The 16,877-nt window shown below is 41.4% G+C and overlaps 1 protein-coding gene across 2 annotated transcripts in view; it reads left to right on the plus strand.

Moving 5' to 3' along the window:
• dyrk1b (dual-specificity tyrosine-(Y)-phosphorylation regulated kinase 1B) overlaps window positions 1-16,877 on the plus strand; it is a 61,756-nt gene that overhangs the window by 20,954 nt on the left and 23,925 nt on the right. Inside the window, exon 1 of one of the 2 annotated variants that reach the window (XM_040049924.1) lies at window positions 889-11,602. The exons of the other annotated variant lie outside the window; for it this stretch is intronic. Within the exon in view, the coding sequence (XP_039905858.1) occupies window positions 11,500-11,602 (103 nt within the window). The 5' untranslated portion in view covers window positions 889-11,499. Of the gene's footprint in view, window positions 1-888; window positions 11,603-16,877 lie in introns of those variants that run through there. 2 annotated transcript variants of the gene reach the window in all.

A 16,877-nucleotide genomic window follows, 5' to 3' on the forward strand; every position in this document is an offset into this window, starting at 1 on the left:
AGTACTTAGCATGCAGACTTGGATTAGCCAAGGATTGAACCACTAACCAATTAGCACCCGCTCTACCTCCTGAGCTACAGCCACCCCAATATATGTTACTGCAGTACTTAGCAATAGCAAAGTGTTTACATTTGCAACACATATCACGAGTGAAGTACTATAATAAGTTTTTGTCTTGATGCGTGCTCAATCATCCAGGTAAGGGTAACCCAAAAAGTCGATTCTGTTCATCTGGTTGTAGCGTTTTCAGTGGGAGAAACACTTCATCACTCATCCAAGTAACCTCTTCAGCTAGTCACCCATTCTTGCATCCCTTCACTGGCGACGTTTAGAATCTACTTTAACCTCCTAAGACCCGAACTCTTCCACAGCAGTATTTTTAATTTCTCTTTGATATTTGGACATATTGAGACCTGATGAATGTAAAAACAAAGAATTACCAGATTTTTTTTTTACCTAATTTTTGTTTCTAAGAAAAATGAGATCCACATATGAGGATATTCGTTTAAAATTTCGATAGAACAGTAGCAGGATAATGGTAAATGGCCTGTATTTATATAGCGCTTTACTAGTCCCTAAGGACCCCAAAGCGCTTTACATATCCAGTCATCCACCCATTCACACACAGGTGATGGCAGCTACATTGTAGCCACAGCCACCCTGGGGCGCACTGACAGAGGCGAGGCTGCCGGACACTGGCGCCACCGGGCCCTCTGACCACCACCAGGAGGCAACGGGTGAAGTGTCTTGCCCAAGGACACAACGACCGAGACTGTCCAAGCCGGGGCTCGAACCGGCAACCTTCCGACTACAAGGCGAACTCCCAACTCTTGAGCTACGATCGCCCCATCAGGATAATGTCCTTGTAAGTGGAAATCAGGCCCTTGTAGAGCAAAATTGAGTATTTTGGTCTAAATAACCCAAAATGTGATGTCCACATATGTGGATGCCAGGTCCTAGGAGGTTAAAATCCTGTTATTAATAAATATGACTCCAATATGAGCTCCTGCATATGTAGCAGAGTTTCTGAGACCTTATCACTGCAGCCGATCTTCTAACCAGTCTCCTCACTCCCTCACTCTGATTTTACAAACAGAGGTGATCATGCTTTTGAGGTTGTGGTGCCCAAACTGTGGAGCAGCCTTCCTCAGCCAATCAGGTCTGCAGATTTTGAGATTTGTTTGAAACAGCTGCTGAAAATGACTTTTTCTAGGTTAACGTTCATGTAATCTTTCTCTCTTATTTTCAGCCATAGTTTTTGACTGTTTGCATGTGTGTTGGAATGAATGTCTGACTGTATGGTCTATTATGCGTCTGTATGTTCGAACCACTGATGGTGTTGATGGCTGTAGCTCAGAGGTCAAGCCGGCCATCTACTAATCAGAAGGTGAGTGGTTCGAACTCTGTTCTAGTCTGCTTGGGCAAAATACTAACTCCAAGTTGGAATTTTCCCAAAGATGTTTCCTGCCATTATTAGTAGTTCATATCAAACTGATTTGTGTTGAGGGGGGTCTCCTTTCTCATAAATTTGATTTAATTTGTTGCTGTAAAATTTAGGTGCAACATCATCATGATATCAAGACTTTGACTGGCAGCTGCAGTCGCAGAGAAACTTGCGTATATTTGTTGGGAGCAGCAGATAAAGCAGGGACACTGAGAGGAGGTCCAGCTTTGACAAAAAGTCAAAGGGATTTATCATCCGTGTAACTGGTGTCAGTATACGGGAGCATAAAATACTTCAGTGTCATTCATATCAGAGTCATCAGAGAGAGTAATGTGCATATTTTATATGTATATAACTTTGTACAGGACTGAATATAACATTTTTAAAAGTTGAGAGCCTCTTTGCATTATATGAGGATGATGTGAGTATTTCTAACATTACAACAAGCAAAGGTCAGTATCACACTGTTCATGAGGTGCTGGGTTTGTCCATGTTATGGGGTGAGCCTATGGTTGAGGTCTGAAGTTGCTGATGAAGATTATGAGCCCTCCTTGATCCTTGCGGTGAGCTTCAGTCTTCCAGAAGTTTCTCAAATGATGTCTGTCAGTGAGTCAACACAACATCTGGCGCAGGACAGCTGTGATGAAGGAAAGGGAGGCCATTTCTCCAAACCTTGGTGCTGATGGTCTCCCTCATTAGTTTTCCACCAGAATAATTGTTAATAATAATGTGGACTCTGGATCCTGTTATTAAATTAATAGAACAAATTACACTTGTATGAAACCTCCTGCTGCTGTGTTTTCAATCTAACATTTTATTTAAGGTTTCCATGTTACCGGGCTGTAGAGTGCTCTGTGAGTGTAACGGACCTTAAACTCTTCAGTTTTATATCATCGTCCGGCTCGCGTCTCAAATCTCAACATTTAATTTCCAGATAATTCTGATATTAACAGTAACCTCTGTCTAAAATACGACAACAAAAACTAAGGACTGCCCAATTATCCAAACATATAGACATGCTAATGGCTGATCTAGCTAAAGAATTAACAACAGGAACTACAGAGTGATATTAGACGTTGTAGAACTATAACAAATTAAGATGTGTGTCTGTCAGTCGTGGAAACCCCACTCAGCAGATGTCCTCAAAACTGGAGCAGCCAAGCTACGCAAAAAGTGTAGAGGGGGCGTATTCGCGTGCAAGTCCAGCGGGCGTGTGGGCGGGGTTTGACGCAACTCCACCTCAAGTCGATACTGCGCAGACTCTGGCTCCTAAAGTGGAACATGGCAGCCCCCACAAACAAGTCGTCCAACTTTTCTACAGTTATTGGTTCACACATGTATACTTATCTTTAGTGTGTGGCTTATTTATTAGTTATTATTATTAATAACAAATAGTTATTATTACTAAAACAATAGCCAACTGGTACGTTTCTTTTTTCCTAACATTTCTAAATAAATGAAATCAAGATGCTGTTAGAGGGCATGTCGTACAGAAACTTTGTAACCCTGAGCTAGGTGGAACCCTACGTGACCACATAATAATAAAGTATTCTGATGCTGATGATGTGAGATGACTGGATATGTACACGGGTGACTGTTTGGTAGAAGAATAATGAGGTCATGTGCAGTTCAGGTTGTACAGTTGAAACAGAAAGTTCAGTATCTTTTGGTCTGGCTAAGAGCCTGTCTGTAATTCCTTTATTCCAGGTATCATTTAACTGAAAACCAGTGTTTGAAGTAGATCACAGCTGTTCATATGTGCATCACTGTCATCTATGCAATATGCCCTGTGTCCTGATCTGCTAGTAAGTACTGTAGGCTTATAGTAATGTCACTACATGATTGTTTTAACTATCATGCTAAAGCACTATGTATTTTACTGTGTTATCGTATTCATTAACATTAATCTGTTAGGGTGTGTTACCCACATTTGCTGAGTTGTACTGAGGCAGCTTTTTTTTCTCCTATGGAAATGGACATGTTCATTAAATCAGTAATATTCGGTGACACACACACACACAAAAACCTGGAAAACATTACTGTTTTAAATTTTTCTAAGGAAGCTCTCCCTATGGCAGTGCCATCCTCACCAGTCTAATATTTATCTCTTTTTTTGACTGTGTCATTCCTGCTTCGTCTTCTCTTTGTCTCTATGGCACCGCCAAGTGCTGAGAAAGAGAAGGGTATCTCCGACTGTAAAGTGCTCTTCCATTCCTTGCTTAAAGCACCCTGCAGTAGCAGCATGGTAATTCTGCTCCTCTATCTTTCCTCTGCATCATGTTTACCTAGCAACAAGCATCACCCGCGGCTGGCCATCCCATTGGTCATTTGAAAACGCACCGGGGACCAATAGCAGGGCTGTTGCCATGGTACAGTGTATAGTTGCCGGGTGGAATTTTGCTGCAAGGCACGTGAGACTCAAAGTCTGCTTGCCTCCATGCACTGCTGCTGTAATCTCCGCTGTCTGGTCGTTAGTACAGCTGAACGTGATTTAGTGGAAGACAGTAAGTCCATGAAGGGAAATACTAAAGTTTATTCACATATTTGGAAATATAGACACAGCAGTAGAGAAATAAAACACACACACAAAAAGAACAGTTCAGCAGGAAATGGACACACATAATTATAGTGTACTTGAGCTGGATGTTAGTTTTAGAATTAATTATTTTACATCAAAGTCAAAATCAAAAATACTACGAGAGAAAATCTATATTAAAGCCAATTGTACCGGGTTACTGCAGGTCAGGATACATTTTAAACTGCTATTCATCAAGTACCGATTAAAATCAAGCACAAAAAATGTGAAAAAGCAAGACTCTGAGAAAATACCATCTATGATCAAAACTCCTTGTACAAAGGAACTTAAATGAAACTAGTGCTTAATATACACCAGTATCCACGTAGTAATGAAGTCCTGAGTGTACAGTACTGTGCAAAAGTCATGAGCCACTCCACGTTTCTTTATATTTTGTTAGGAAAACGGGAAATAATGCTGCACTTACATGGAGATATAGTATGTACATACAGTTCTAACTAGCTTGAGCGTCAATATTTGGTATGACCAGGTTCACTCTTCAAAACAACCTCTCTTTACTTCCTCTGACTGCTCTCTTCAGCAGCTTCCCGTAACTTCTTTAAATAGTTTTCAGGAATAGTTCCCGGGCGTCTTGAAGGACATTCAAATCTCTTTGGGTGTTTCTGTATTTGCTCTGTTGTTTGTCAAGAAGAGCCCACACTGCTTCAGTATTTCATTGTATGTTTCCAATTTCATTGTATGCTCATGCTTACAATGGCAGTAAAGCTCATCTTAGCATATCTTATCTTATCCTGTTTTAATGATGAGGTCTGAGGGAACCCAATCCACGACTGATAGTGTTTCATTGTGATGTTTTCTATCCAACTATGCTTTTACTGCAATGGCAGTGTGTTTTGGATCATTGCTGAAAAACCAAACCTTTTCCCGACTGAATCCGAACGCTTTTCTACATTTATACTTCCATCAATTTTGACAGGATCTCTAAAACCACTGAGTGACATGCACCCTAAACCATGACAGAGCTCACATTTGGACCTTTCCCTTGACCTCCTCATACATACTGATCTCAAGTTGAACTGATTATTACATTTGGATTCACCACTCCGTCAGACCTGTTCCCCTGATTTTTCAGTCCAGTTCTTGTGTAATTTGGCATACCTCAGTCTTTTCTTCCCATTTTTCTTCCTTAAAAATGGTTTCTTGACAGCAGCCCTTCTACTGAGACCATTCCTGATGAGGCTTCAGTGGATAGTAGATGCATCTCGCAGTCAAGGTTCATGTCTGTACTGGACTCCTTCCCTTGTCCACCTTCAGTTTTTTAAGGACACTGCAAACACTCTCTTAAGATATGATAGTTTTCAGCTAATAGCTTTTTGGGAATCACATTGCTACTTCAAAAATACCATTTAATGCCTATATTTGCATTTTTTAAATTGAGTCAACTAAAAGAATGAGAACAAATGATGTGTTTTTTGCAAAAGGCTGCTATTATAAAATTGCCTAAAGAGAACAATTAAAACTGGTTATTTGCTGAACTGTCTGTTATGTGTAGATTAGTACATGCCTAAAAGTTAAGTACTCTTTTATGTTTCATGGGCCAGATATCAAGATGCAGTGTTGAAAGTGGTCAGGTACAAGCGTTGGACTAAAAACAAGTGAAAAAGAAGCCAATGTCCAAATAAAAACTCTGAAAGACCTTCAGAAAGTAGAAGAAGTTTTGCTTAAGACCACTGTAAAAAAAAATAACAAGTAACTCTGGCTCTTGGACGATAAATATAAAGAAATGTGAGTCAAGACTTGTTGTATATAAATGTCATAGTTTAGATATTTGTATTAAATGTTTTTGTTTTGATAGTTTTGAAGGGTGGCGGACTGCATCGTGAGAGTAGAAATGTTATAAGCTCTGGGTTGTGCAGTTCATTCTCCCAAAGGGCCACATAAAAACCCAGGTCTGTTGTGGAGTACCAATAAGATAAACTTGTTTATAATCAGTATTAATTTTTATCACCTACTGGTAAGAGTAGATGTTACAATTAAATTGTCATTAGTTGCTTCGCACATCGCCGTTAACATCATCACTGAATAATGGGCGTCGCCTCTCAGACAGTAACTCCCATCAGCAGTGCTACAGCAGGAGAAACACCTAAAACTGGAAGCAAGGAAACTGTTTACAGCTTGTTTTGTTTTTTTCCAAAAAATCTCAGATTTTCAAACTGTTGCAGCATATCTTTCTGTATAATCTGTGAATCTCTGATCTTTGCATTGATTATACAGTTGCGTGTTCAAATCAGTGTTAGCGGCACAGCATGACAGGTTACAAGCATTAAGAGGTGCATGACCTGCAAAGTGCTGCTAGTGACAGCAGATGTAACATCAGTTTGACGTCAACTTTGTCATAGTGCTGTTTGTCCTTGGCCAATGAAAATGTGAAATCAGCACAGCAAAAACCAACATATAATCAGTTTTCCTAAAATCAATTATGAACAAAATGTGCATGTGACTTTTAACTTTATATAAAGTGTTACTGCTATTTTAATTGTAATTCGGTTGCTTCATCTCTCATTTTGTTCAGTTCTTTCTCCTTATCCCCTGAGAGACATCTCTGATTTGGGCTTGAACTAGTTCATTAAAGTCAGGTTCAGGGTCTGAGCAAATGCACCATCGCCCTTCCACTCTGCATCTGGGAGATCTGGGATGTCCTTGCCTTACTTCTCACAAAACTCTTGTATCACTTTGGCTGAGCCACCAGATGTGTGGTAGCCTATGTCACCAGATGCTCAATAAACTGTCTATGATCGTTGCTCTTGCCTAATGAAGTTAACTATTTTGATTTTAACATCAACACTATGCTATACAACATCTGCTGGTGTATGATAAATGCAAAAATACCTGTTTTCAGTTCTGGCTTCATTTTCTTGCACCTGCTTCAAACGTGTTTTGTTTCTATCAGATTTGGACAGCCATCGTTGTAACACCTGCCAGTTTGATCCATTTCAGCCCCAGCCTATCCGTAATATCAAACTTTTGTAATCCCACATACAAAAATGAGAAACTGGGCTGTGTCTCAAATCAGAAAGTTCTCGTCCAGTGTCAAGGAGAAAGTCAAAACTGAAGATTTCCCACCTTCTCTGTCCACTTTGTTATGGTTCAGCTGAAGAGGGGCACGTTGTCTAATGCTCAGGGTTTATTTAGCAGTCTTTGAGTCACACAGTCTTTGATAAACTCCTCATCAGGAGGTTTTTTTTGTTTGTTTGTTTGTTTTTACTTTTATGGAAATTATAATACACCTTTGTTGCTTTTATTTTGAAGGTCACATATAAGCAGAAACCATTTTCTGATGAGGAGTTTATCAAAGAGTGTTGAATGTCCAGGTCTGCACTGTGGTAGGACAGTGAAAAGCTGTCTTTTTAATTGTTATGGATACATCTGGCTGTAAGGTATAAACCTTCCTTACTCATCGGTCTTTATTATAAATCCTGATCTGCCTCTTTTATTCACTGTTGGTTTTACAGCTTAGTTTGGGGCTTTTCTTATTTTTATTTCCAGCTTTAGATCCAGTGAGATTTCTGGCATTTGCACCCAAATATCAGCTTAATCATTGTTCAGGAGAAATTTGCTTTAGGTTAGATCATATTTACTAAAACCATCATACCCGCCAAACCACTGTCTTCCTGTAGAACTTTGGGGGCCTGCACTTTCCCCTTTGTAGCATGCTTTACATTGCACTGGTTCCTACACAGGCCCAGTCAACCTTAGCTGGGCATGAGTCATTTTTGAAGTAGAGCACCTGTAGCAATAAATCTTCATGTAATACCCTGTTGCCACTGTCTTGCATTTGTCTGTTATGCCTTTTATTTTCATTGATTTTTTTTTAAATGCAAATTTGATTATTTAGCCAGGCTGTCTTAATTTAACTGTGATTGGTCTGCTGTTTTTCATCATGTGATTGTGAGGGAAACTGGACCCCAAGTGTTTTGGAGATGGCTGCAGTCAGAGGAACATTGCAAAGGCATAAATTGGGGACTTTCTGATACATTTGGTGTGAAATTTAGCTTGGTGTTCAAAACTAGAGTATCTGTCTGTTGTTGTAGCATGCCCTTCATAGGCTTATATTAACAGCATTTGCCCATAAATGAATTACATACTGGAGCTAATAAGCTGTGTCATCTCAAAATAACAGAAATATAACACCAATACAACAATCAGGATGTAAAGTCCAACAGTAACCAGTAGACGTGACAGAAGATTCTGCCCTTTTGAAAGGGCACTACATTTAGAATGATGAAGCACTGGGAGGTGATTACGCAAAGCTATTGTGGACTAGTTAGGCTGTTACTTTTTTAAAACCATATATATGACTTCATTCAACACCAGTTCGAGAGTCAGCCTGTATTTAAAACAAAACTGATGAGCACTGACACATTTGTTGAGGCAGCTGAGTTTGAGGGTGATTTTAAAGCAAGGAGCTATCAGCTGGTTTCTAACACTGTGCTGTTCCCAGGCAGCATTGTGCTTGATTTAGCCAGAATGCTCGGATAGCAACAGGAACAACTTTTAGCTTTGGCTGGTTTGTAAAGACAAGTCAAACCTCTCAGCTGTAAAGTCACTCAGTGACCATGTGCTTATTGGAACCTTTTGCCCCTTTCTCTCCCCCGCTGTATTTCCACCCCCACCATTTCGGTCTGCCTGTCCTTCTTTCCATTTCTACCTGACATCTTCAAACTATTTCCGCGTCACCACTGCCTCGCACCGCGCCGTTAGAGGAGACCCAGGGAAACTAAGCCGACCGCCCCGCCCACAGAGCCGTTGCTACCCAATTACAGCAGGGGATGGGACTTTATGTAGCCAATTGCGTTGCAGCTGCCATGGCGTCGGGTAGCAACAGAGAGTGTGCGTGCAGAGTGAGGGTAGAGGCTACGACTGCCAGAGTACAGAGAAGTTAGAACATTTTGAAAGCCAGAACAAAAAGAGCCTTTGTGTGTTACACGGTAGCAACATAAACGTGGCATTTGGTTCATTTCTGACAACCGAATAACGCATTAATTAAACTGTCATTTAACTACTCGTTTTTACGGTCTCACAGGCTGCTGTCCACCGAGAACAAACTAAGGTTGATGTAGTAAAACAGAGATTATCTGTTTTACTCATTTTAACACTGTTAACACGGACTAATGTTATGTAAAACAGTCGTCCGTCAAAGCTGTCCCGTGTATACAATGTTCAATCGTTTTTCGATTTTCAGCGAACGTTGTCCATGTATGCCTGTGTATAAACTTCCAGTATATATATCCCGCTGTTACTATAAATGGACAGGACGGGAGAGGTTTGCTTGGAGCAGACTACTGCTGTCAGAGGGAAGGCAGCTGTACCGCTAACTCACTTGATTTGTTGATGCTGTTTCGTATAGTTATTTGAAATACTTTTGGTAGTTGATATGCCAGTCTGTGTGAAACGTCCGCGATGCCACGTGTTTAACCTGTGTTCGCATCTCTGCTGGTATTAATAGTACTCGGTGTATCTGTGCCAGACACACCAGCCCCGACCCCTGCCACCGGCACATGGTACAGTCCCTATCGCAGGGTGGGGGAGCGTGTGGGAGAGGCGCACAGATTCTGTCTAACGGAGAAGGAAACGGGCGAAAAACATGACTCACAATCGCCCCGGAGAAGGTTTCCACCTTGAAGGAATAAAACTATTTTTCCCGTTCTGAGAAGGACGAGTATACGAGGACAGTAAGCACGAGAGAAGAAAGCGGAAGCAGACTGACGAGTGGGCCCGTCAAGAAGCGAAAGGCAGCAAGCTCAGGAACTCTGGAATTGGTTTCTTTTGTTTACTCCGAGGCGACTCTGAAGTTTTGGCTTGTTGCAGTTCAGTCGTTGTTTGCGATATTACTAGCGAGTAATTACCTCAGAGACTCGACCTCTTCCTGGACCGTGTTATTGTGCCGGTGTTTCGGAGTGTAACGCGGCCCGTCGTCGGCTTTTGTCTAACGCGGGGAACATTCGGCCCCAGCGCACAGACGCTGGAGCTATACTGCCTCTCGATATTTCCTCCGCTTCTGAATCGGAGCTGAAAGAGTTCCTCGGCTGAGGTGAAGTGTTCCCGTGCTGGTGGTTCGTCACTTTGCGCCAGCCGGCGGTCCCGTTGGCTCGTGAATGCTCAAGTACAGTTAGAGTAACTTTGTGTGGAGCTACACACCTCTGAAGCAACAAGGCGTACTGGATTGCGCAAAAAAGTGCTTCTTGTTAAGGCTGAGTGTATACTAATATTGTTTGGCTAATAAAAGGGCGCCTTTTTAGCCTGACAGAGGGCAGCCACCTCTTGCTGTAGGCTTTGAAGGGAAACGGCACAGGACTCCGTGGAGCTCAGGCTGAATATACTGTGTGACTTTCTCGGTGCAGGCTGTTTGTGTCACTGGATTAGTCTGAGTGATCACATCACTCTGTGCTGTCCTACTCTGTCTGGCAACGAGTCCCCCAGAAAGCACCAGTAATTGGGGCTATTTTTAGTGTCAGGGATGGGGTAAAAGCAGGCAGCTGGAAACCCAACTCCCCTCCATCTCCTTCTCTTCCATCCCATCTATCATCCTACCTCGCTCGTCCACCTGGCAGTATGCTTGGCGAGCCTGGTTAGCACAGGTTCCACTTACAGCTAGTTGAGGTGGCTTATAAGTAGTCTGGAAAAACAGCAACAACTGGACATACTCTGCTGCATAATAATAATAATAAAAGATGTGCTTGAACCATACTGACCATGTAGTCTAAGGAACCTGGCAAAACTAGCAGTCCTGTGCTCCACTAGTCAAATCTTCAGCGGACACAAAGCCCGTTCTGGATTGCTCTTGAAATGGCTGAAGAACTAGCTACTTACTTTTGGTTTATTCTGGCCAGGACTTACTGAACGTATCAAAGAGACTCTATGCCTTTATCCCTGGGACGTTTGGCCTCAACGCGTGATCGCAGTAGACACTAGATTCGATAAAACACTTGCTTTTGACTACCTGAAAGATCAGTCACCAGCGACCTGGAGTGATATACGCCTCCAGCGCACAGAAAGAATGCATGAAACTGCCAAAACCAACCTAACGAAAAACTGACCTGACTAACCAAATATTCTTTCCCTTCCACTCCCATGTCTGCAGAGAGACAGAATATATATCTATATGTACCATGAGAGATCTATATATAGTGTAACACCACAAAAGACAGAAATTACATCCTTTATATTTTTACTTCCGAGAGACAAGCTGCCTGTACACCATTTGGTTGCCTTAGAAACCACAGTCACAAAAGATTTAAAAAACATTTTTTTAAAACAAGCCAGAGAAGACGGTGCCTTTTGATTGGTTGGTTGGTTGGTTTCCCACCACGTCAAGATTCCTTTTTTAGTTGGATGTAAACTTTTGAAGCAAACTCTGGGATTGATGACAGTTACCTGACCCGCACGAGTTCTGCTCGTCTGTCACAGCGTTTTGATTGACACTGTTTCCCTGCTGCGTTGGACATTTCCAAGCATTTCCATGGTTGTCACGTCATCATCTGTGGAAGACCAGACTGTGCCCACTTGCAGGATGGTCCAGTCAGAACCTTGGATCGCCTCAGCCCTGCTCCGCAAGAACAAGAGTTAGTACACACCAGAATATACACAATCCCACTGATTTCAAAACAGTGGAAACTCTTCTTTACTCACAGTATAGTAACCTGTGTGTGTGGTCATTTGTGATCATTTATATATACACAATGTTAGGAGCATGTGTTGACTTTAAATTGTGCGTTGACTGTGTCAGGGTCCTGGCGTGTGACCCCGGCGTTCTAAAAGTGGCCACATGTCTGTCTACAGTCGGACCGTTAGCGTTTCGATGGGCTTAAAAAAGCAAATAAACAAAAAGAATGGTTTTGATGGGCCGTAACTTTTCAGTTTCTATTTAGTAGTGTTCAGAAAGTGCAACAAATGGCTTTTGTTTTCTAGCACATGATCAGCATGAATTATAATTGCTCTGAGGTCTGTCTGTGCTTCTTGCAACACAACTGTGAGGACTAGGCCAGAGGGCCGGCTGATGTAGTGAATACTTCTACTTGCATGAAGATTTCAGATGGGTCAGCGCTAAAGCATCTTAATACTTCTCATTGCTGTTTCTCCAGTCAGTGAGTTTATAACATTTTATTCACCAGCAAGTGCAAGTTGTTTCATGTTGTTGTTTCCTGTGTTTGATCCATCGTTCCACTCCTGCCAAATACTCTGCACCTGAGTGGACTTGAGTTATGTGTTCACACAGGTCAGTGTTTCTCTCAGTGGGTTGTTGTTGTTGTTGTTGTTGTTGTAAGAACAACATCTATATCACACGTGTTTGATGGTAAATCTAGAGTCCTTGCAGTGGATTACCTCTGGGTTGAGATTAAACATGCCAAAGTTTGGCCTTGATGTTCTTAGGCTCAGTAGTCCATGTATACCTGATGTTTAGCAAAGATTGGTTAGTCAGACCTTTAATAGTAATGAGCAACACCACGTGAGACAGTCTGGACCTAGCACCAGAAGTGTGCCTTTAGGACTTTGTTAAACCAAATAACAATGAAAGGTTACCTGGTTCAAATGCGACTATGTAATTACACAGACACAGACGCACACACACACACAGAGACACACACACACACACACACACACACACACACACACACACACACACACACACACACACACACACACACACACAAAAGCAAATGCTTCTACTTGATCTATGCTGGTGCAGTGAACCTGTGTATAGCCTTTAATGTAGCCTACACAAGTATCTCTGTCTACTGCTAGCAGTTATATGTATGCTAGCTGCCTGACGTTGGCCTGTAGTTGGACTTCTGCTTTTAGTTGTTATATACATATATATAAAATTCCCCACTCGCCCCTGCGAGCAGTCAATCCTTCAAGCTCGGGTCCTCTACCACAGCCTGGGAGCTTGAGGGTCCTGCACAGTATCTTAGCTGTTCCTAGGTCTGCGCTCTTCTGGACAGAGATCTCTGACATATATATATATATTACAGCATTTAAAGGAAAGCTGTGATATGTTTGACAGTATAGAAAACAAATACTGATGTTTTGTTATTAACTGCAGCTTGGTGCAGCTGTATTTTTAAGTGCAAACAAAACTGCATTTTCCATCCTTCTTTTCCAGCAGCTACTGACATTGACAACAAAGTAAATTTTAAAGGAAAAGTATATCCCGCCATTTTAGTTTAACAATAACTAACTTCACTCTGTAACTCTTCAAGAATCTGCACAATAAGATTACAATTAAAACATATCTTCAGGCTTTGATTCTGTATTTTGGGTCGAGTTATTTAACGAGCTGCTTTTGCACCATGTAACCACATCATCACGCTGTTTGCTCCTCCTGTCATATGGAGGGCAGCTAGCTGAAATGTTGCAGCGATGCTTGGTGGAGTTGTGTTTGCACATCAGCAGCTGCCAGGATCTCTTCCTTGCACGCTGTCATAGCCAGGCTGTACTCGATAGTGTGTGTTTGAGTCACATGGTTTGTTACTTTTTTGCATATTTTTCCAAGTATTGTGAGATTGTTCAAGAAGCTCAGTTTTGATTGACTAAATGCTCACTGGAGACGGACACGTTTCTGTCTCTCTCAGTAATATCTTAGCTTGTGCCGTTGTGTGCGCTGCGAAATGTAACTGGATGCCGTTGCTTGCTATTATATTGTGTTTTGACATGTTTATATCACCTAAAATGTGTCCTGGTATTATGACAGGCGATATCTGACACGCAATACAGAGGTACAAACAGGCCGGTATCCTACAGAGAAAAGCTCAACACTTGGAGAGGCCATTTGGAAGTGAGGGCACGACTGCCCATAGACGAGGATCAAAGTTAACAAATTGAACTCAAGTCAAAATAATAAGCAGACTTTTGGAAAAGATGTGATTAGTGTTTAGGACAGTGTTTTAGCTTCCTCCCACAGTGCAGACATCTCTTAGCTTCATTGGTGATTCTAATCAACTGTACTCGTGAATGCAACGTGCATAAAGCACTGATGTGCGTGAGATTATTAACATGGGTAATGAGCTAAATGTGGCATGCAGTTAGTTTGAATGGTCAGACTACAAACGCACATAAATGAAATAACAATGTGTGCTTACAAAACTGGCACAACGTAAAACAGCCAAAGTGAGCTAAAAACCTGGAGTGGAAGCGTCTTCCTTTAGTCTGTGTCAAACCGATCAGCACGGCCATGATGTTTACTGAGGCTGGGATGTCTGCGTAACATCAACTGTTGTTTGTGTTGGAAGTTCTCTGAAATCTTCCTGTGCAAATATCACCCACTTTACAACAATAAAAGAAATTCAGCCCATATTGAAACAAATTAAAATGACAGTGCAACAAGCAAAGTCACACCAGAAACTAACCAAACGTATTCTGAATAGGTCAAATCAAAAAACCTAAAGTTCTACGATGCTAAGAGAGCAGTAGTAGAGGGGAGTCTGATGGGGGTGTACTAGACCACATTTCAAAGCATTTGTAACATTATTTTTGAGTTTTAAAGCTAAATGAAATCAAATATTAATAAAACTGTGTTAGTGTTTTCCAATATAAATAGAAAAGTTTTTTGGCAGGTCAGTAGAACTCTGGGGCACCTGGTGCTCTTATGTTGGACACTGAATTACAATTCCCATTCATCCTGAGCATCTAACATCTTGTTTGCAGCAGCACAACATTTAGCATCACAGTGTAAGCTCTAGCTAATACGCTCACGTTTCTTCGTTGTAGCCTAACGTACTCTTTTAAAATTACTCATTCACTAATATATTTCAAGGTGCAGACACACACAGGTGCAGACACACACATGAAACCTACCTCATCTAGAAGATACAATGCTATCATTAAAGGGTTTGGTGGGTTTTTGACAGATGTGCATTAAACCATTAAAACATGTCCATGTCTGAAATGGAAATCCATGAGCAAAAAAACGACAACATCCTAGCTAGAAATGATTTTTCACTTTTATTGTATCATGTATGATTGTGTATTTTGTAACAATACTGAAGCATTACAAGGATGAAGTTACTTTATTGTTAAATTAAAGTCTTAATTAGTAATTTAATATTTTTGCTGGAAATTTCCAGGGCGAAATCCATCTAACCTGCTTTTGTGCTTACATTCAGCTAAGACTGTGTCACTATCATGCTGCTGCTACTTATTTCAGTAGGTTCACGATTCAAACCTGGCAGTGTGTCATCAGTGACAGTAACTCATTACAAAATGAGTTATATTAACGTGCACTTGTAAATGCAAGCTGCACGCATCAATAAAACAAGTTGTTGCAAACTTTTCCTGAAAACTCGTGGTTTTATTTTGAGGCCATATGGCTCACACCTAATGTCCAGTGTCTTAATCAGGGTTCAAGGTTGCTCGTTAGTGTCTTTGTGTTGCTATTCGGCTGCACAGAGTGAAAGATTCTGAGTGTGCAGTGTGCCATTCCAGGGGATTGACAGCATAGTTGACGTGGGGAAAGGACAGAATGTGGCTGCAGTAGACGCAGCTTTGTGTGCGTGTTAGAACTTCAGTCTTCTCCAGCCAGCTGAAGGACCAACAAGAGCAAAAGCAAGAGGAGCCCACAGAGCGTGTTTGTGACAGAAAACAACCATGCAGGTGCCTTTACTAAACTGCTGGGCCGTCTTTTAATGTTCACATTGATTCATAGAGTCTCTGAAAACCACCAGAGGAGTGCAACACTATCCTTTCTAAACATACTCTTTCATTTTTTTTCCTTTGTTTTGCATGTTTTTTGCAGATGGAGCTAAAAAGCATCATCCAACACATGGATCCAAAATGAAAGACTAGGGTGCTCTGCCTTTTAGATTGAATCCTCATTTAACTGATGTCGTCATAGTTTTGGTTTCTGTGTAAAATTCCTTGTTTGAAATTGTTGAAAAATAGTTTCTTGTCAATATCTTTTGATTGAAAAATGATCATTGGACTGGTGCTTTCATGAAAGCCTCACTGACCCAGTCACATTCATACATGCACTTTTCTGTCTAATGTTCACAAACACACTCATGTTCCAGCTGATGCATCTCGGGTCATCAGCTACCTTTTCAAACTCACTACATGCTGGTGCTTCTTGACTACAGTGCGCTGTTGTCCCAAACAACAGGTGCAGAGCGACTGTGTGGAACATTCCAAGGATTTCATGGACCTGTTTGCTCAGAGCAGTAGCTGTGTTTCTTTGTAATTATCTGTTGTGTATGGAGTGCCTGTAGGACTACTTCAGGAACCAGCTGTGTCACTTATGTAAAGCATTCACAGAATTGAAATCCATAACTCTTGTTGTGCTAGTGGCACACACAGTAGGTGTAACAGTCTGCCATCTGCTGGCATGTTACAGCAGCATTTGTGGGCTGCTGCAAAACCCATGCCCAGTTGATAGTTCGGAGGTTTGTACTAGAGGATTGATGTTACCGTCGAACATTTAAAAAGACAGACATTCGTTTGCTTTGTTGCTGCTGCGGCGCTTACTCTTAAAAAAGAACTTATGGCTACAGACAGAACGGCTTGAATCAGAGTTGAGTGTTGGGACATTGCTGAGGACCAGTAGCACATTTGCTTCAGACTGGTCATGACCACAGTACAGGTAAGGGCCAAGTATTGATATTTATCCAGAGATTCTAATTCCTCATCGACTTCAAATACTGATCGAGCTGTCACTGTCAGGTCATCATGTCTGATGCTGCAGAGCATCAACCTACAAATATGACATTCCTAATAAACTCTAATGCATGTTTGACTGCTTTAGAAAAGCACATGAGATTTATCACACTAAAAACATGACAGAGTCATGTCAGAGCCACACTCAGGTTCTTTATTGAAATGAGTCCGTGTTAAAAGCTTGGGACAGAG

The sequence above is a fragment of the Simochromis diagramma genome, unplaced genomic scaffold, assembly GCF_900408965.1.
Source record: "Simochromis diagramma unplaced genomic scaffold, fSimDia1.1 OVJJ01000021.1, whole genome shotgun sequence".
Taxonomy (NCBI): Eukaryota; Metazoa; Chordata; class Actinopteri; order Cichliformes; family Cichlidae; genus Simochromis; species Simochromis diagramma.